This window comes from Takifugu flavidus, chromosome 13 (genome assembly GCF_003711565.1).
Source record: "Takifugu flavidus isolate HTHZ2018 chromosome 13, ASM371156v2, whole genome shotgun sequence".
NCBI lineage: Eukaryota > Metazoa > Chordata > Actinopteri > Tetraodontiformes > Tetraodontidae > Takifugu > Takifugu flavidus.
This window is the reverse complement of record NC_079532.1, coordinates 11351850-11371748: the sequence shown is the minus strand read 5'-3', so window position 1 is coordinate 11371748 and position 19899 is coordinate 11351850. Positions and strand designations below refer to the sequence as shown.

Below are 19899 nucleotides of genomic sequence, written 5' to 3'. Positions count from 1 at the left end.
TTCCTTCTAAGTTTTAAGTCTTTTGCTTTATTTCTTAAATATGAGCCAAAAGGTGACTTTTCTCGCACGGTTCAGTTCAACTTCCGTGGTTATGAGCTTAAAAGGGTTAGAGTCAATGATTTTGACTAGTTTAAAAGGGTATTGGTGACAGGCGTTAGAGGAGGGGGGCGGCAGTAGCTCGGTCTGTTGGGCGGCTGAGCTGAGAAGCAGAAGGTTCCTGGTTCAAGTCCCAGCACAGACAAAACTTGGAAGGTGTTCTGGGAGCAGGGGGAGGTGCCAGGCCCCCCAAAGACAGAGAGATTACAACAAAGTAATCCAGTAGATCCCTTGGTGAAGTGGTCAGACTGAGTAGTGGAGACTCTCCAGGAAAGGCAGCTGTGACTGAAGGAAATCCACCGTGGTGCTGGCGATGCTTCTGCACCTGGAAACGTCCAGCGTTCGGAGACGGCCGCAGTGCTGCAGCAGCAGGAACAGGGACCTGGAGGGGCGGGGTCAAAGGTCAGAGAGAGGATGGTCCAGAGGCCACGTGGGGGGAACTCACCTGTCAGTCACGTTGTCACAACAGGAGAGGTAGAGGTGCTGCAGCCGGTGGAGGTGCGGCGCCGCCTGGGCGACCCCGCGGTCGCTGACCCCCGGGCAGTAGCTGAGAGCCAAGCTGGTGAGGCTGCGGCAGTGCCGCGCCACCGACACCAGGCTGGCGTCCGTGATCTCGGTCAGCGCCGTCAGGGATAGAGAGCGGAGGTCGGGGTAACGCACCACCTGCCCGGAGACGCAGAGCCTTGATAAGTGGACTCAGCCTGAAGGCAACGCCGCACACCCACCTGAGTGATGCTGCTGTCGGTCAGCTTGGGGCAGGCCGAGAGGTCCAGCTCCTCCAGCCTGCTGAGGGCCAAGAAAGACGCCCCGGGGTGATTCCGGAACTGGTCCAAGTCGTTCTGCGTCACCACCTTGGGCCGCTCCTCAAAGGGCAGGCGAGGAGGCTTGAAGAAGCCCATGATGCCAAAGGTCCCAGTGAACCGCGGACCCTCGTCCCCCTGTTGAGCAGCAACAGAAATGATGCTAACGTTTAGCCGCTTCGCTTCGCCCCCCCCCCCCCCCCCCGTCAGTCTCACCATCTCCTGCTCAGCGTTGTTCCTGGTGGCTTCTGCCACGCCCAGCAGCCCACAGTCGGTGATTTCCTTGCACCTGGCGAGCCGCAGAACCACAAGCTTCCGAAGGTGAGCGGCGATGGAGCACGCCGACAGGTCGGTCAGGTTGGCGCAGGACGTCAGGTCCAGCTCGCGGAGCGTCTCCCCGAGGTGCCGAGTGAAAGACAACACCGCGAAATCCTGAAGAGACGCAAGGAGCAGCTCACTCTTTTTTTTTTTTTCCCCCGCCCCGGCACAGGGCGAACCCAGAACGTGACTCACCCTGACGTAGATGCAGCTTTTGAGGTTCAGGGACTCCAGCTGCGCTCTGGCAGCGCCGGAGCAATTTAAACCTTTGATCATCTCCGTCCCGCTGATGTGCAGACACTCGGACAGGTTCAGGCTCTTCAGCGTCCTCACCGACAGCAGCTCGGCGACACCTGCGGCCCACATGAGGCCCCTCAGCGTAAAGAGGGGGTCCAAAAGGACTATTGCGGTTGATACGAGGACGAGCACCTTTTTCTGTTATCCTCCAGTCGCCGGAGAGCGAGAGGTGCGTCAGCCTCCTCAGGCCGTGTGCCGCCGCCTCCACGGACCTGTTGGTCAGCTCGGTGCAGGCGCTGATGTCCAGTCTCTGCAGGGCGGGCTGGTGCTTCACCAGAGCCTCCACCGAGTAGTCCGTTAGCTCCTTACAGCCATGAAGACACAGCTCCTCTAAAACCAAACCCTGCACCTACAACACGGTGGCATTCAAAGTCTAATTATTTCACAAAATAGAGACACGACTGCAATCTGAAGTATCCTGACCTGTGCGATGGAGCGAAGAGATTCTGGACTTATGGAGGTTCTGCTCAGGTCCAGAGCGACCAGAGTGAGCTTCAGCTCCGTCAGCAGCCTCCGCAGGTTCCTCAGCGACAGCAGCGCCGACGAATCCTCCACGGCGCCCACCGGGCAGCCCCGGTACGGGTCGACTCGAAGGCGATGTGGCACCCGGCTAACGAAAGGCGGCGGAGGCGCGGCGTGCAGCCGGTGAGACGGTTGAACGTGAGGTCGGAGAGGTAGCGAAGATCCGACAAATCCAGCTCCTCCAAACCGGACAGGGCCAACCGGACCTGCAAGGGAGGCGCAAACGGAGGGATCGACGTCGCCACGGAGACAAGAGTGTGATGATCCGTTTCAAACAGGAACCACTTACGCTTTCAACTGCATAAACACACACGTTCAACATAAAACACAATGAGTTGGGGGGGGTCACAGTTGGGGTTTTAGGTGCACGGATGAAGGCACACGGCAGAGGCTCTGATGCTAATAACCTAGCTAAAGCTAAATGTTGCTGCACGACTACAGCAACATGTGACCGAGGCACTAACTGGCCTCCAGGCACTCGTGAGAAGCCACATGATGCTAACTAAAGAGCTAAATGGAGCCAGAGGCATCAGAGCGGAGGAGCATGACGAGCTATCCAGAGCACCTGCCGCCGGTGTTCCTCCCTGGAGAGGAAAGCTCCAGACATGAAGAGGCTGTCCAGACCCCCGAGGTCCAGCCGCCGGAGGGAGGTGAGGCACGGGAGCAGGGCCAGCAGAGAGGCCTCGGTGATGCTGCTGCCGGGCAGGGCCAGGCTCTCCAGCTTTGGTCCCAGGCACGCACCCACCTGAGGAGAGGTGGACGGGGAAACGTTTAAAGAATAACAGTCTGAAATGAAGATGGGGAAGTGAGGCGGAACAGTTGGGCGATAAGGCTGAAGGGAAACAATGGAAATGGGATGTGGGACACGATTTCTATAGCAACCCTCATTTTAGGCGGGGTTCTCCTTCCAGTTTCTATCACTTCTAGGCAACAAAAAAGCCCACAGTGTTCTGTAATTAGTGTCATTAAGTTTTACAGTTGAGCTGACCTTTGGACCGTGATGTGACAAGTTCGGACTCCTAGTCAGCATCATTGCTAGATGATTAGCATACACCCAAGTGATAGAATGCTATCGATGGTCATCCAGAGGCTAAAAGGTGTGAATACGGTCGAATGAACTGGTTATTACGAAACCAAGAAGCTAAACTAACGGCTGGCAGTAAGTCAGAGAGGACGCGTGTGGCAGAGGAGGTAAATGGAGCCGTTATAGGAGAGCAAAGGCCGTAAGACGAAAGCCACGTTGTTGTTTTACTCAACCTAACTTCCTAAACTCGGATGGTCCGGCGCTCTACTCTAGCCTCTCCAGTCATCCTTTCAACCATCGTCGAAGGCAGGGAAGCGTTTCTGATCGTCACGACCGTGTGTTGCACCTCCTGAAGCAGCCGTCTGGACATGCTGAATCCATCCAGCTGGCTGATGCTTAGCCTGCAGCGTGACCTTCTCCCAAGGCCCCGGATCAGCTCCAGGGACGAGGCGGAAGCTGGAAAGCTGAACGTAACATTCCTCTGCAGGAAGGAGAGCAAACACGGGCTCAACCCAGGCATTCTGAAGACTGGTTCACTTTTTAGATTTGATCATCCAAATGTATGATAATGTGATGTGTGACTCCTGTCTGAAGTGATTCACCTGAAACTGAAGATCCTGACTAGCATTGTACCACTTGCGGCAAACCAGTGAAGCTTCCTTTCTGTCCGAGCTACGGAGAAAACTCAGGATATAAACTACCACCTGCAAAAAAGAGATTAGAATCAAGCATTTTACCGTCCGATGGGACTTGATTTGAGGCTGAACGTCTGCACAATGTAGGACGTTATTACAGGAAGTGTTGGAGGACGTACTGTCAATATAAAAGCGTCCTTTTCTTAATGAATACATAGAAATCGGGGTTTGTCTCACCTCCAGAGGCAACTCAGGGGCTTCTACAAGGCTCTCTCCATCCCAGTCTTCCATCTCAGATCCCCTCCCCGCCTCATGAAGGTCTCGGTCCGCCACAGGTGAATCAAATCACTAACTTTAGCTACCTGCACTACTTAAAAGTCTTCTGCGTCGGGCTTTAAGCTAAAATGCTAGCGCGTGATTTTTCTTTTCCGGATCACTAGTCGATAACGCTGCTAGATTTAGGATAAAGGGCAGTAAGAGAAGACCCTCCCCGTGTGTTTTCATCGAAATAAGCGACCTACGACAGGTTATTGATTACTGCTTCAGTCGGATGAGGGAACGCCGGCGCATAATTCTGTCGCCGCAAAGCAACATGGGAAGCGTAGTTTTAGTGTAAGGTTTTGATTCCCGGAAGTTCGAATTGGACGGTCGGCGTTTTGATTTATTCTAACCCTGCTATTATTTCTTATCAGTATGGTAAAACTGTAGCTTGTAGCTTTTAGATTGCATGTTTTAAAATGAAATATCCAACTGCAAAAAAAAAAAAGTTTCACTTTCAAACAATAGTATTAATTATAAACGATTTAGTTGGGACTCATTGGATACAGTTCAGTCTTCCAACCCTCAGGATTTTTCCATTGTTCCTGCCAGCTGCGCCCCCTCCTCAGTCTACTCAACTCACCTGTGCACACCTGTGAACCACCTCTGTGGTACCGAACCCCTGCCTGCCCTGACCCAGCCGTCTCCCACTGTGTTATTGACCTGTGCGTCTGTCTGCCAGAGTTCCAGCAAACGTTTAAAATCCCCATTGGTTCTGAGTCTTTTCTGCTCGTACACCACCTGTTACACATCCATTTATTACAAACAAGTTTCATGATTTGATTGATCCAAGGACAGATTTTGGTACAGATCTAAAACTAGAACGGCCAGTAAGACTAAATAAACATGATGCGGGTTCTTATTTTGGTTTGTGGTTCTTATTATCTCCATTTGTAAGGCTGCTGTCTATGTATTTAAGTAGTCATTAAAGACCGCCCGTAAAAATCCAAGACGTTTATTTTTTATTAACACGACAGCGACAGCATAAAGCTTCTAAACATTCAATGTCTGTGAGAAATAAGCAGGACGCACACACACATTTCTACAGATAACCTGGCAGTATAGTTAGCTGGGTTAATGGCCCTTTTAGGCTGTAGCAAATATCAATATTCAAACAATGAAATAATCTATATACAAAGAACACATCGTACAATATTCTAAATTACTGATCACAGATATTAATTAGATGCTATGTGCCTCATAAAGTAGTTCAGCAAAATATAAATCATGACTGTTCTAAATATTAATGACACAGGTAGATTTATTATGTTTAAAAAAATATTAAAATGAAAGCATGATTAAAAAAACCCTGTTTTTTTCCAATTGAAAAAGCTACACAAAATTGGGTCAATTTCAAATGATCGTGAATGTACATTTATCACATTTACAACCTGTACAAAGCAAAGTTTTTAGAACATCTTGTAAAAATATTGCTATAAACTAGTAACACCAGCAAGACGGCTTTAAAAAAACAAAACAATACTTGAGGAAAAATGTACATTCAAGTCAAACGGGCGGACAACAACAACAGCAAAAACATTTCCTCCCATCATTGTCTACAGAGAATCCATCCAGTCAGTGTAGACAGTGATGAGGACGTAGCGCAGGGCTCCATAAGGCAGATCAGAGTTGATACCTATGTGATACATAGTATTCTATAGTCAGGCTTCAAGAGGAACCTCCTTAAAGGTGGAACCTGCAACCCTTTGGTGTTTGTGTCACCGTGAAGCAGAAAGCGGGGCCTGAGTGTCGTCATCGTGGCAACCGGAAGCCGAGCGAAAGGATGTGGAGCTGGCAAACGTGGGCGTCGGCGTCTCGGCGTCGCTGTCTGGCCCGCAGCTGGAGGTGGGAGACGGGGGAGGCAGGGAAAAGGAGAAGGAGGGCTGGAAGAGAACGAGTGAAGCGGAGTCACGCGCCGGTCTGGCGTCTGCGGTCTTATTTGGCTTTGCCCGGGTTCTGTGTGCGGTCACCTGTGACGAGATGCTGAGCTTGTTGGTCTTCTGTTTGACTTTAGCCAGAGCTCCTTTCAGCCCGGACGACCTCTCCGACACCTCCAGGGCTGCTCTCAGCAGCCTGGGGGTCTCTGGCTTAACGGCAGCGGCTGGGGCCTGAGGGCGGCTCTTACTCTCTTCTTTGGGCTGAGGTTTCTTTCCTTTATTAAGCATCTTCCTGTGATTCGGACCAGGACTTTGATCACATGAATAAAGACACACAAGCGCAGCAGCAGCAGCAACGAGACAGTTCTGATCGAGAACACAGACTTATAACGCGTGGGCCCGTACGGGTCTAACCTGGCCTTCTTGCGGAGAAGTTTCTTGGACTCGGGGTAGTGGACCAGGATCTCGTTCAGGTCTTTTTTGTCCAGGATGAAGAGATTAGCAAAGCCATGAGCGATTACATTCGCTGTGCGGCGGTTCCCCCCACCCACTGCCAGCAAACTGCCAATCACAGACGTTTTGTTTGTGAAGTGGATAAAATTAGAATCTCCACCATGTTTTTTGATGATTTTTGTGGCCCGCGTCCTCACCTGATCTCTCCAAAGACCGATCCTGCCCTCAGCGTGACGAACACCGTCTTTCCATCCGGTCCTCCGACCACCTGCACCTCCCCAGCTTTTATGATGTACATCTCCCGACCGACTTCATCCTGAGGGGAAGAGGAGGGCGCACACGTCGTGAAAACCTCGCAGGTGTCCGCTGCGCAGGTGTGCAGGCCGCGTGTACCTTCCTGCAGACGTAATCCCCGGGCAGGTAAACCACAGAGCGCAGGCTCTTCAGCATGTCAAAGATCATCTGCCTCTCACAATCCTTTCAACAGGAAGAGACAATAAGAGCAAAATCCGCTTCCCCCGGCGTCGGAGGAGGTTCTGATAATATTGACCTCCGTACCTGGAAAAGAGGAACCTTGCTGACGATGGAGTAGTTGACATCTATAGCAATGTCCAGACGCATCTTATCGGGCAACTGTGTCAGCAGCTCCTGCTCGTCTGTGGGGCAGGAGTCAGTGTCTGGTGAGTGCACGTGCCCGTACGAGTCCTCTCGCCTCGCGGAATGTTCAGCTTACCCAGCATGCCTTGCGATTGCCAGGTGTAGTTGTACCAGGTTTTGACTCGGTTCTGGACGTCTTTGGGGATGCGATAGGAGGACATGTATTTAATAGTGTTGTCCATACACGTGCGGTAGTACGTCTGGCCCGCTGTGGCGGCACCGACCACGTCGCGCATCTGAGAGACGGAAGAACAGGTTCGGCACGCTAGAATGAGTTAAAAAAAAAAAAAAAGAAGTTCTTTGCACACCTGCCCCATCATGATGGAGAAGGCGAAAACGCCAACAAAGTAGTTGATGAGTTGGAAAACAATCTCAAACAGGGTGGTGGGGTCCGGCAGCCCGCCGATGGTGATCAAGCTCTTCACCGCAAAGTAGTAACAGCGGATGTAGCTGAGGAGAGAGCAAACGGGAAGAATCAGACCCGTGAATCGTCTGAGGGCGCGTGTCCACCCCACTCACCTGTTGCCTTCACCGTTGTACACCCACTGGGTCGATCCCAGCCCGTTAAACGCAGAGCCCCAGTAGTACAAACAGGCGTTGCAGTGGAGACAGTAAAGGAGATACGTGGTGGTTCGGATCACCCTGCGGGAGACACAGGTTGTCAGTGACACCCCAAACCAGGATTCATCGGTGTCCCAAGAGGGTCACGCTCAGAGGAAAGAAGGGTAAGGAGCTGTGATCGTGTGGCAGCGGACCTGTAGATGTACGCTTTGGTCAAAATGGCCTCCAGACGCTCGTTGAACTCGAAGAAAGAGTTGATCTGTGGGGGAATTCACGGAGAACAAACGCAAATGAGCGAGCGCAGCGACAGCCGGGAGAGGCCGTAGATGCTGTAAAGGGGAGGCGACCTTCAGCAGCCGGGGCAGGCGCAGCAGAGGATTGATGCCAGTTTTAAAATAGAAGAGCTCCAGAGGAACGAGGCTGGCAACGTCGAGCTGAACGACCAGAGAAGATACGACGTCACCCCGACATCGGCACAAAATGCCCCCAAAACCCGGAAGAAAGCGGAGCCACCTACTTTAAAGCGTTTTGTCTGCATGTAGTTCTTTCTCATTTCTTTTTGATCACACTGTAAAACAAACAAACCACGTCCTGAACAACACCGCGGCAGATACCGGATCTGGTGGGATCTACTGTCACGGCTCTCACCACGATGTCCCCTCCGCGGACAAACTGCAGCCGAGGCTGGAAGACGGTGATGTCCATGATGTAAATGAAGTCACACAGGTAGTCGGTCAGCAGCCAGTAGTAAATGTTGTCTGGGGTCTGGTAGGGGAAGGCCCAGCGGACTGGGATGAACCACACGTTCCAGTTCCACGCCAGGCACACCAGCATCATCCACAGCACGTACATCAGGTCTGGTAAAAGAAGAATAGAAATAGGAGGGATGGGGGGGGCAGGATAGTTCAGCACTACTGTATCGGGCCGGGCTCTCACTGGTGAAAGGGTCGATGCTGGCCGGGAAGCGGTAGTGCAGACAGCCCCGAATCCACCGAAAGGCTTTCGCCTTACGGCTGCTGGGCGGCCCCTCCTCTGTGGCGCTCTCCATCCCTCCTCCTCCTCCTCCTCCTCCTGATGGGGCACTCTCAGCACCGGGTTCAGGAGCTGAACCCTGGGGAGGAGCTGAAGGGAGGTGATGGAAAACATGAGCAAACACACGCGGGTCCACACCCTGTTAACGTGAGCCGAACCCCCGATACTAAAACATCAGATCCCGAATAAAAAAAGGTCAACCTGATCTAAAAAGCCAGCAACAAACCAAGATAGCACACAGACGTCTCTGCGTGACCACAAGCCAAATCATGTTGGAGCACATAGAGGGACAGAGGGACAATAAACTGTAATAAGTACAAAGGAAGAGATCAACTAACGAAGAGGGAGGATGAGAGGAATCTGTTGGCAGCACTACTGGGAGGACGGAGGGACCTCTGTCGAGAAGACGCCACCACTGCAGTGCTTCTCACCTGTGTCTGTGTCACCTGTGTCTGAGGAGCGGTAGATTTTAGCTTACGTACAGCGGTTCAGTGTGTGTGGGAGATTAACGAGCAGAGATTTTCTCCGCTGGACACTTTTAACCTGGAAATAAAGAAAACTATAACACAGCACCACACTTGGGTCGCTCCCGTTTCTGTCGGGACTGGTGGCGTTTGTTCCACCGCACGACAAAACAGGCAGCCGCGTGTGAGAAAAGGCCCTCACATGGGACGACGCTGTCATCGTCGGAGGTGTCGGGGTCGATCAGCTTCTCTTTGGCCTTCTCGGTTCTGTCTTTGAACATCCGGACCAGCTCTTGAAGACGCTCATTGATCACAGCACTGGTCTGACTGGCCGAGGAAGCTGGACGATCTTTAAGCCTAGAGTGTGGAACCAAAAACAAGGCAGATTGTTAGCAGCGTCTCACCGTGCACACGCTCGCAGACGTGTTTCGGCGACGCTCACGTGTCCTCGTTGCTGTGGAGGCTGGACTGGCTCGTCCAGGCTCGGATTGGGGCAGTTAGCTCATAGTCATCGTCTTCACTTTGGGAGTGTAGCCTCCTGCTGTTAACGTGGACAGAGTGACATCTTTGGTCCCTTTATTTAACTCAAAATGACTCGCTGTGATGATACGTGGGCTAACTTATGTGCCAAAGCTGAAGAAATATGATGACAAATGTTCAAAATGAAGTTATAGTTGTAACGATTTGAAGCTTCTGAAGCCCAGAAAGAAGCTTTACTGGGGGAAGGAGTGAACGGTGGTGGATGGAGATGGTTCAGCGGACAGACTGGGCGGATAATGAGACGGACACTAAATGAGCCAGGAAAATTACGCTTAGAGATCTTACATCTTTGTCCAGATGGTCCGCTGAGTTCTTCCCCTATGAAAAGTCGCGTCGGGCGAAGCGAGTGTGTGTAAGACAGTGTGTGTTAGTGCAGGTGAAGATCTGCGACTCAGTGAGGATTCAACAGCAACAACTGTGATGCATCTGTTTATTGACTTTTGCTACGTCATGACAATATCCATACAGCAGCCGTGCAAGAAGCCGTGCAGACGTGCAGCACAGTAACACAACACACTCGAGACACAACAGCTTTAGCTCACAGCGGCTCCTTTAACAAACTCTCTGTGTTCTGCAGGAACGCCGTGTGTCGGCGGCAGCAGGAATATTCAGTGACAGGAGGCTCGTTTCCTGCAGGACACACGAGTCTAAACACAAAGGAACTGCACAACAGACAGAAGGGGGCAGCAGGTCCATTTCAAACAACAATAGGCAGGAAAAATAGGAAGCTTTTCGTTCCAAAATGATGCATTTGTTGGTTTTTCTTTTTCAAACCGGAAATGTTTTCCCACCTCGATGTGATTATGATAACTTGCTGGGAAATTGTCCGCCATTTGGTTAAATGGGTCTCATTTTGGATGGAAATGCAAGCAGAGAAGCGTGGTGTGAGGGTCTGTGTTGCTTTAATGTAAAAATGCAGCCATATTTGTGCCATGCACGTGCACTGTGTCGCTGGTGTGGTTGGTGCAGTGTCCTTACTCTTTGTCTGCTTTGCTGGAATTAAAAGCAGGGGGGAGAAAAACATTTTTTCTCATCAAAATTAAAAGCTTTCTCGGCGTGAAATAAGATATCAACATTCGTCTGTGGCAATTTCGTGTTACGTCTAAGAAAATGGGGGGAATTGGGAAAAATGGAAGGGATCCATATTTTTTTCTGTTATTACATCGACGTTAGAAACGACATCATGTAATTATGTATCGACATTTTTAAATGTTGTACTAGTGGTTTGCAGAATGTACCGGTTCCTACCTTTGACGACTTCCAGAGGGGTTCACGGGTACAGTCAGGGTCGTAAGCTTGGGGTCCTGAGTGAGGATTTTGGGGACGCTGCCGAGTCCCTCCCCTCCGCCTCTCTCGTGCTCTGAGTCGACGTCTTCAACGTTGACCGAAGGACGGAGGCTGAGGCTCGAGCTCTCTGAAGTTGAAAGGCACAGACTGATTAACGAAGGGCCTCATTAACACGGCGACCGCGGGGCTGCAGGTGGAAGCGCTCGGCCGTTACAAGCAGGAGCGGAGCGGAGCGGCGTGAAAGACCATTTTCCTGTCATCTGTTCATCCCAGTACATGTCTGCCTTTTCCCCTTCTTCTTAAATGTACTGTGGTGATTATTGACATTTGAGCTGATCAGAAAAAAACTCTAAACCAGTGGTTCCCAAACTTTTTTTCCTCAAGCCCCCCTTTGATGATATAAGAACATTGTAAGCCCCCCACCCCTCACTGCCACCCACCCACCCCAAATCAATCGCACCTCCTTTGTTTTGAATAAATTAAATAATACATAAAGATGTTTTCTTTCTAAAATATGTACATATGACTTTTTATTGGAGTTTTTATTGTGTTTTACTGGACTGGAGTTTATAGCAGGAAATTCTTTGACGCCCCCCTGCAGTTTCACTGCGCCCCCCTAGGGGGCGCGCCCCCCAGTTTGGGAACCACTGCTCTAAACTAATCGTACGACGACACTGAACCACTGATTCACCTGTGGGTCTTACTGCTGAAAAGTCTGGGTCATCTTCAATGAAGAAGGCCGGGTTAGAGACACCAGACAGCTGGCGGGACAGCGAGCCGAGCTGCTTCGAGGGGGGGCTGACGATGGGCGGGAGACGCGGATAGGACGGCACGTTGGGCAACTCGAGAACGCTACCGCTGAGGGAGGACGGCGATGGGGAGCGCGATCGGAGATGGGGGTGCTGAGAAGGGAGAGGGGAGTGGCAAATAAACCAAGTCAGTTCCACGTCTTGCTGAGTGCGGTCGCGCTCCTGTTCTTGCTGTTGTTGTTGCTTTTTAGGCATCTTGAGGCATAAGGCTGTTGAGACGTTTCTGGACGTTGAGGAAGTACTGCTGCGTTCGGACAGGAACCTGGGAGAACCTCTGCGGGATGTTTGCACAGCTCTGGTACAGGCCGGACAGACTGGGGCCCACCGAGCCCTCGGGGCTTTTGGGGATGAACTCGGCCAAGGTCTGGCCGATGTTCCTGGGGACCTGTGTGAGTCTGATCTGGGAAAACTCTTGGCGCAGTTCGGGGGGAATGGAGGGTAAATACTTGGTAAGGTCAGACAGCTGGGTGGGTAGCTTAGGCATGGAGGGTAATGCCGGGCGGGAAATGCCGTTCTCTTTAAAAAATGCGTTGATGTTGCCAAGGCACTCAGAGGTGTGAGGGATGCGCATCAGGCAGCTCTTAAAGGCGTCACAGCTGACTGGAGCTACAGAGGAGACAGGTGGATATGCAGATTTATAGTCACAGGCAACGGAAGAGCACGCTCAAGAGATTAAATGGCTGAAGCAGCCTATCAGAAAACAGCAACGTGGGACTTCTCGAGCGACGACATAAAATGTGAAACCAAACTCTGTTGTAATTGTCTCAGCGCGAGCAAGTGAAAACTAAAAAGCCTCTTCTGTGTTTAGGAGCTGACATCCAGGAAAAAGACTCATGTGGACCGAATCATAACAGCTATGGTCCCCTATAGAATGCTCCAAAAAGAGCAAGAGCTCCATGCTGACGTACATACCTCCACAGTCCTCCCCAGCATCCTCCTCCTCCTACCAATAACAGCAAGCACATGAGGAGTCAGCATCATTCAACGTTCACACCAGGAAAGTCTTGAATAGATATGGCAGGAAATGGTTCAAACAAAGGTAGAAATCATCAAATATTCTGCATGTTTGAGCAATAAACGCACTTTGCTTGGAGCTTTGTCAGCCTGGGGGCTGTGGCCGTCCTCTGTCTTCTGTGGCTGCTGGGTTACGGGTTCTGCTGGCTGAGTATCTGGCTGAGTATCTGGGTGGGGTTCTGGTTCTGGCTGAGGCTCTGGTTCAGAGGGCTGCGCTGATTCAGGACCTGGAGGTGGAGACGGTGAGGTCTGCGGCGGCTCTGCGTCCTCCTTCAGCTCGAGGTCTTAAGCGTCACAGAAAAGAATGACTAACTGACCTGAAAGAATGCACCTAAAACTAGGAATAAAACCGTTACCAGGTTGGGCGGTAGGTTCTTGGATCACGTCTATGTTCTGCTGCTCCTCAGCAAAGTTCTGCAGCTCCCTACAGGACGAGACAAGAGATAAAATAGTCCTACAACCGGCAGATCTTTCCAATATAGTAAGTGTGAAGTTAAAAATGAGATAAGAGGCTTTGTAATCTGCATTCTCAACATTGTAGCATGGGAACTGTTAGATTATCATTGATAGTTTACCCTTGTGACAGTGTTCAGAAGACGATTTGTTTGTGAAAAACTATCCGTAATGTTCTTATTTTATTTTATTATTTATTAATAAGTGCGTTTACTCCCCGGCGGTTCATTTCAGACCCTCTCTGACACCAGTCTTGTTGTCTTCCTCCCCTCTAAAACCGAAAAAAGCACGATTTTGCAGCATTTGCCGCCTGTTGCACCAACAGAAGTGCAACATTTCTTTTAATCAATGACATCTTATGCAGCGTTGGACACCTGTGCACCGAGATACAGGCGACGGCGCAAAAACCTGAGGCGACATTTTGCGGTTTATTACGCCTTTTTATTCTAACTGAGACGTTACAATTAAATGGTCCCGTCGTTGCTTCACCTAGTTACACATTAATGAACAGAATAAAATGTGAAGCACCTGTTGCCTGTACGAGCACGATGAGCTTTTAGCGACTACGTAGTTCCTGGTGTCGTTAAACGCTTCAGACCGGCTAAAATCTCCCTCAAAAACGCACCAAACGCGCATTTAAAAGCAGGACACGAACAAAAACACGTCGCCGAATTTGGGCCCAACTTTTCCTCACGTTGTGACGCAGCTACTTTGAATCTATAAGCATATTTATATCCTGTATATAGTACGACAAAGTGCTATTTGGCGATACTCACTTTAGCTGCCGACGTTCACGTGCGCGGAACCGACGCAAACGCTCGCGAGCGTCGCGGCAACACGCACTTTTTCAAAATTCGTTAACAAAATAAATGATGATAAAAAATAAGATGTTAAAAGATTAGATTACCCCCCCATCACTTTTGATACCGTTGAGGTAATGATGGGGGAGGATGGGGCGGCCTGGTCCCAGCGGAAGCGGGGGTCGCTATGGCAACCGCGTGATGCTGTGGATGTAGCCTCACAACAAGGACCCGGAGGATTAAAGAGGTCCAAAAGACAGCTGCTGGATGAGCCTAACAGCGAGATTTACACTGGTGGTACTGGTGGTACTGGTAACGCTATTCTGGTGTGTTTCCATTCCACAGACAGACGCCTAAATGCATCGTAAAGAAATAAAAAAATACTGAACTGAATCCCCCTTTATTGTTAATCGTTATTATTTCTAAGGTCTGTGCTTGCGAAGGTTTTTACTGTCACTTCACATCAGATCTTTTGTTTTTGTTACGGTGAAAATCAGATTTTAAGAGCGTTTAAATGTGTTCTTACTCTGCGACATCTCTCTGGTTCAGCTCGCCCTCCTCTTCTTGTAGAGCAGGTATCCTGAGCAAAACACACACCTTTCACAATAATGGCCACACACACACACACACACACACACACACACACACACACCACACACACACACACACACACACACACACGCACACACATACGGGTCTTACTCAGGTTCCGAGTCCTGCAGCAGTTCTTGGCTTCCCAGAGAGAACTTGATGGACTGGCTCCCCGTGGTCATCTGTCTGACGGTGGACTCGGCCGTCTGTCGGGCCACCTCCTCAGCCAGGCGCACCATGTCCAGCCGTTCCTGCAGCAGCCTTCAGAGACACAAGACAGCCCGACGTCGTTGTGCCGCGCGGCGAACACTCCTCACACCCGCTTTAGATCTTACCGCTCCTCCATGGTGGCCAGAGCCTCGTCTTCCGCCTCCTTCTTGATGCTCTGAATAAAGGGTGTCCAGCGGCCCGTCTGGGTCTCGGCGTCTTCTTGAGACGTTTTGGACACGTTCTCCGAGGGCGCCTGCTTGGAGCTGGCAGCACAGCTCTGCTGCTGCTGCGAACTGGACCTCATCTGCTCTTTGATTTCCTGCTGTGCGTTGGACTTCTCCAACGGCGGCATCATCAGGGACGCTGCAGCCTTTGGTTGGCACTCGTTGTCCGACTCCACGTCCTCCAGGACCATGTCAGGCTTAAGTTTGGATAAAGGTGCAGCTGGGATGACAAAGCGTGATCAGATGTGGTCTAAAGAGCAGGTTTAGCTCGCATGGACGGTCGTTCTAAAGCTGGGCTTAACCCTCGTATTGGGTAAAACTAATCTTCATTTCAGCCAGAATTTTGCTGAGTCATAAAGATGCAAGTGTAGTGCATCTTTATGTGTAAAAGAATACCGATAACACAGAAATTATTTCATAGAATCTTTATTATGCAGTGATCTTGGGTGCTACTGGAATTTGACCACCATTATGGCTAACATGAGATTCTCCAGGCCACATTTCACAGTTCAAACCTGTAGATCAGATTGGATTTCTATTGGATTTCTACTAAATATAGAATATATAATATAATAGAAACACAGAGCTTTGTAACCAACTCAATAATAAATAAATTTAGCTGCCCTTCAATTCTTTGCCCCAGATTTCTGCCTACGCGTAAACAGAAACACACAAGACCGTGTATTTAACGTAAATCACGTACTTATTTTCCCTCACGGTTACTCTGCTGGATATAAAAATGGCAACAGGATCAGGAAAAGGAAGGACAAGACACATCTAAGGTGTGCGTGTGCACTTGGTAATACATCCACGGTGCACAAGTTCGAGAAGCTGCCGTTTTCTGAGCTGCAGCGCACGTGTTTGTCTATCGTTAGTGAGCTGTCTGAGTCGGACGGTGGCCCAGTCTGCTCCTCCTGCTGTTTAAGGGGCTCGCAGCGCCTTCCCCCCTGGAACAGAAGGAGAAGAGGGACTGAGTTAGGCTCCGGCCGTCCGACCACAACACCTCTTCAGTGACTACTGGGGGGGCGGGGGGGGGGGGGGGGCACTCAGGGTACTTTAACCCGTGGAGAACCTCCAAAATATCACGCTGACCCTGATCTGGTCGAGATTCTGGAGGGTTGGTCGCCTTTTCTTTACTTTAAACTTCAAATATGTGGATTCTGAATTCAAATCAAATTGTTAAAATAGTTAATAGGGGTAGATGAGTTTGGTTAGGCCCGCCCTGAACCAGTGACCCAAAGTTTTAGTGTGTCTTTAAGGATTCTGTCTGATGTTTGTAGACGTGTATTGGGATGAACAAGATTTGTACTGGTTGAACTGGGAAATGTGGCCTTCCAGAAGGGTTTTGTTCAGCTATAGCAAATTATAATTACTTCAATAAAATCCCAACCTACCCTTCTGTAGAGTTTCATTTCCACCCTGCAAACAGAAGGACATTATGTCTTTATTTATGTCTTTAATTGCTGATTCTGTTCCGGTTAGAATTAGCAGGTTTTTGGTTTGGGTTTTTTTGTTTTTTTTTAAAGGGAATTTACCTCATTTTCTTCGTGGGTCGGAGGCTGAGGCAGTTTCAGACCCAGTCCTGACACAAACCAGCTGACAACACTGGCAACAGATGAGCTGCAATGAGTTCTCAACCACCACGAGGTGTCTTAGGACACTTTTATTGTGTTCAGACGCGCGAAGGTCGGCGGCCTCTTCGTGCCGGAACACCCTGCGACTCACTTTAACTTTACACCTTCGGTTTGCAGCTAAATGATGGTTGAACTGATGAATACAGGCATTTGAGAGCTCAACAACACGTACCCTGAGACCTTGCTGTCGGTGTCCAACGAGATTCCACTGAGAGATTCAGGTGGGGGGGACATAACTGGCGGAAGGACAGACGTGTGTTACACTCAGAATCTCCAGAAAAAAACCACCTAAATTAGTGTGTGTTTTGGTACTTTTGTCCAGAGAGGAACGCGCTGATGTCTTGTTTGATGGTTCTGTAATTACGGCACCAGGGGGCAGTAGAACGGGCTGAGGGACCATCTGCTTGATCCAGTTGACGACCCTGTGGAGAGACGGACAGGTGAGGTTCAGGGGCTGCTCACGCACGTCCGTCACCTCTGACCCATCCAGTGTTTGATACTAACTTGGGCGGGAAATGGGTCAGGCTCTCCACCTCGGACGTCTCGTCCTCCGACACCATCTCCACCACCGGGATGTGCGGCAGGGGATCGTAGTCTGCACAGACGGACGGAACGGCCATAACTGAGACCTGAGAGACCCTCTCACTTCAAACCAAATGTATAGCGAGAGAAAACCCAACCATACCTGGCATTGTTGCTAATTCATACACCTTCAGGGGAAAATGGATAAAACAGCGTTAAAGTCCAGTCATTAGTACGGAACCCGGAGGTTGTTGTACACTTATTCCATATTTAATGACCCACTTGGAACTCAGCGTCTCAGTATGAGCCCCACAGGAGGGAGTGGTGGTCTGTTACGTCCACGTTATTGTCCCCCAACGCAGCCTTTTACTGGTTTCATTAGGCTCAGTAGTGTAATAAACATCAAACTCCACATGAGATCATTTTATGACCAAAACTACAGCCCATAATGCTGCCTGCCTGGCTTTTCACCGGGGAGGAGTAAAAGCTGCCGTCACCATGTTTATTTTAGAGGCCTCTTTCACAGATTGGAGAGCAGACACTTGGAAAAACGAGCAGAACTGAAGTCGATTCTCAACATAAACCCATAAATTTTCTGCCTTTGGTGCATTTTAGTGTTTCCAACTCCGTAAACTTGGACTTTCATTGTTGTTTGCTCCGTCTTGCGTCTCACCTCTGTGTGTTCTTCTTGGGTTTCTTTGGTCTCTTTGTACTTGTCATCGGGTTGAGGCAGCACCTTGGTCAGACCCTGAGTGACCCACTGCACGACCCCGGGGCTGGGAGGAATAGCACATATGTTATAGCATAGTTATAGCAGAAATGCTAGCAATGGTTCCCTCTGAGCAGACTGCACCTGTCTCCATCCTCTCCTGGCTGAGCGGCACAAAAATAAAAGGGAAAATTAACATTTACAGACCAATAACGCTGTTATTATTTCATCTTTGCAGCTCTTTCAGGCTCAGTGATAGAAATGTCTTCTTTTTTTTTAAACCTGGAGCAGATGAAACTCACCCTGGTGTCGCCGCTGGGTCGGGGGGAACCCGACGGTTGGGGCAGAGCATTAACAAACCCGTTGGGCAGCCATCCTAAAACCCCGGTGGGGGACTGACTTTAGAGGGAATGAGGGAAGAAGAAAAGATGTCTTCATGTGTAAAAAGTCCAGGAGATTCGCCACAGAATGAAAGGTTCATTACCAGTCCTCCGAGTTGCTCGGGGGTGGACTTGTCACTGTAGGATGAGTTCAAATAAATGTATTTAGATCGATTGTGCTCAGTGTGAAGATCATATGGAAATATTCTCAGTACCTTTGCTTTTGGAGGGGTCCTGCGACGTGAGCGTGAAATGGAGAAGAGGGAGAGAAACACGTCAGAAAGGAAGTTTACAATATAGATGATCAAACGTGTGTGTTGTGTTGTCTCACAGCAGCAGGATTCTTATCCTCATCTGCCCCAGGGGGTTGTGGAACCACTTTCACCACCCAGTTAAACATCCTGTTGAACACACACGCACACGCACACCAACACACGGAAACACGTTTTTCACTGATTAAACCACAAACCCTTGGAAACGTTCCTTGAAACCAACTCAGGAATCAAGGTTAAATGTCAGAGAGGACTTAAAGGTTCCACCCAGATTAACCTCCCCCAGAGTGGATAATTGGCCTCTGCAGAAGTGCACAGATTTCTTTAGCAAGCGGCTCAGCGATAATGATGTTTATACGGTCCGGCACAACCGGCTGACCGGCTTCTTTCTTCACTTTTCTTGCCCTAAATTTCGATTCTCTTGAGATGATCCCTTCAGGCACTGGGTCCACGAAAGGGTGCCAACTCTAGCTGCTCGGCCCAGCTCCAGGGGGGGGGCAGCTTCCTACTCCTCCTACTCCGAAGCCCACTGGACGACACGTCCGGCAGGTTGCGTCAGGGTCACCGTGGAAACGCGAGACAACTCAATAATCTATAGAAAACCTGGACTATGACGGCTGCCCGGCGTGCCGCCCCTCTACCTCCGCACGGACGATTCCTTACCTGCGCCTCTACAGGTGCATCTGCATGCTGGTGCTGCGGAGATGTGGGCGACAGGTGCGGGGACGCCTGCAACTGCGCACAACGGCTGCCTGGCACTAATGGGATTATCCAGCACTACCTGAAGGTCAAGGCACAATCCCGAACCATGAGCCAGATTATCTCCGTCCACCACAACATCACCCATATAACTGACACCAGCGTTTCCAGGGAAACCACAAAAACTCTCATCAGGCTGCACACGTCTGACCTCGAAATCAAGGCCACTCTAGTGGTTCAGAATAAATATTTCTTTTTACCTATAATCTGGTTCTAGAATATCAGTAATTCTGTATTTTTAACTGCAGTGTGTCGATGACCGTGGGGCTACTGGTCGTTTGTGCAGATCACGTCCTCGTGTTGCGTCACTGACTGGACGAGAAGATACGCAAAGTCAACCTTTCCAGTTAGGAGGTGATTCAGGCCCGAGGAGGAAATTAAAGCTTCTTCAGAACCCTCGGGTTCGGCCACTTCCTGTTAAAAACCTCTCAGACGCGGACAGATAACGACAGACTGAACCTTTTCTGTTTCAGCTTTTGGTCCCTGAACTTACTAAAGTTGAAGCTGATGAATATTAAGGTGATAAAGATCAAATCTTGACTGATGACTTACAGTGTAATAGATTATATCAGTATTCAGCATATTTGTGTCATATTTACATGCACAGACAAGGGTTTGCGTGTGTTCTCGGTCCTTTAGCT

General features: G+C 49.9%; 2 protein-coding genes across 2 annotated transcripts; both read right to left on the bottom strand.

Moving 5' to 3' along the window:
* Positions 1–11: 11 nt before the first annotated feature.
* On the bottom strand, positions 12–4291 carry fbxl9 (F-box and leucine rich repeat protein). Its single transcript, XM_057052328.1, is given in 12 exon segments — positions 12–478; positions 542–759; positions 822–1034; positions 1113–1328; positions 1410–1567; positions 1644–1860; positions 1935–2098; positions 2101–2239; positions 2599–2778; positions 3404–3538; positions 3660–3761; positions 3930–4291. Coding segments are annotated over 12 exon segments (1935 nt in total). The 5' UTR covers positions 3984–4291; the 3' UTR covers positions 12–339.
* Positions 4292–4949: 658 nt separating this feature from the next.
* Positions 4950–19241, bottom strand: LOC130536388 (cyclic nucleotide-gated cation channel beta-3-like). Its single transcript, XM_057052293.1, has 38 exons — positions 19163–19241; positions 18559–18628; positions 18443–18461; positions 18332–18365; positions 18150–18246; positions 17992–18011; positions 17812–17914; positions 17302–17326; positions 17121–17211; positions 16929–17038; positions 16789–16852; positions 16518–16587; positions 16377–16401; positions 14884–15202; positions 14660–14809; positions 14484–14537; positions 13061–13128; positions 12774–12988; positions 12603–12633; positions 10843–11008; positions 10573–10587; positions 9880–9912; positions 9497–9595; positions 9257–9411; positions 8495–8680; positions 8207–8415; positions 8076–8126; positions 7906–7992; positions 7753–7817; positions 7517–7639; positions 7306–7447; positions 7074–7233; positions 6899–6996; positions 6734–6817; positions 6538–6656; positions 6302–6448; positions 5981–6179; positions 4950–5893 (listed from the first exon to the last, which is right to left on the bottom strand). Exons 2-38 carry the CDS (start codon positions 18625–18627, stop codon positions 5729–5731), a joined length of 3867 nt encoding a protein of 1288 aa, XP_056908273.1. The 5' UTR covers position 18628; positions 19163–19241; the 3' UTR covers positions 4950–5728.
* Between the last annotated feature and the right edge of the window lie 658 nt (positions 19242–19899).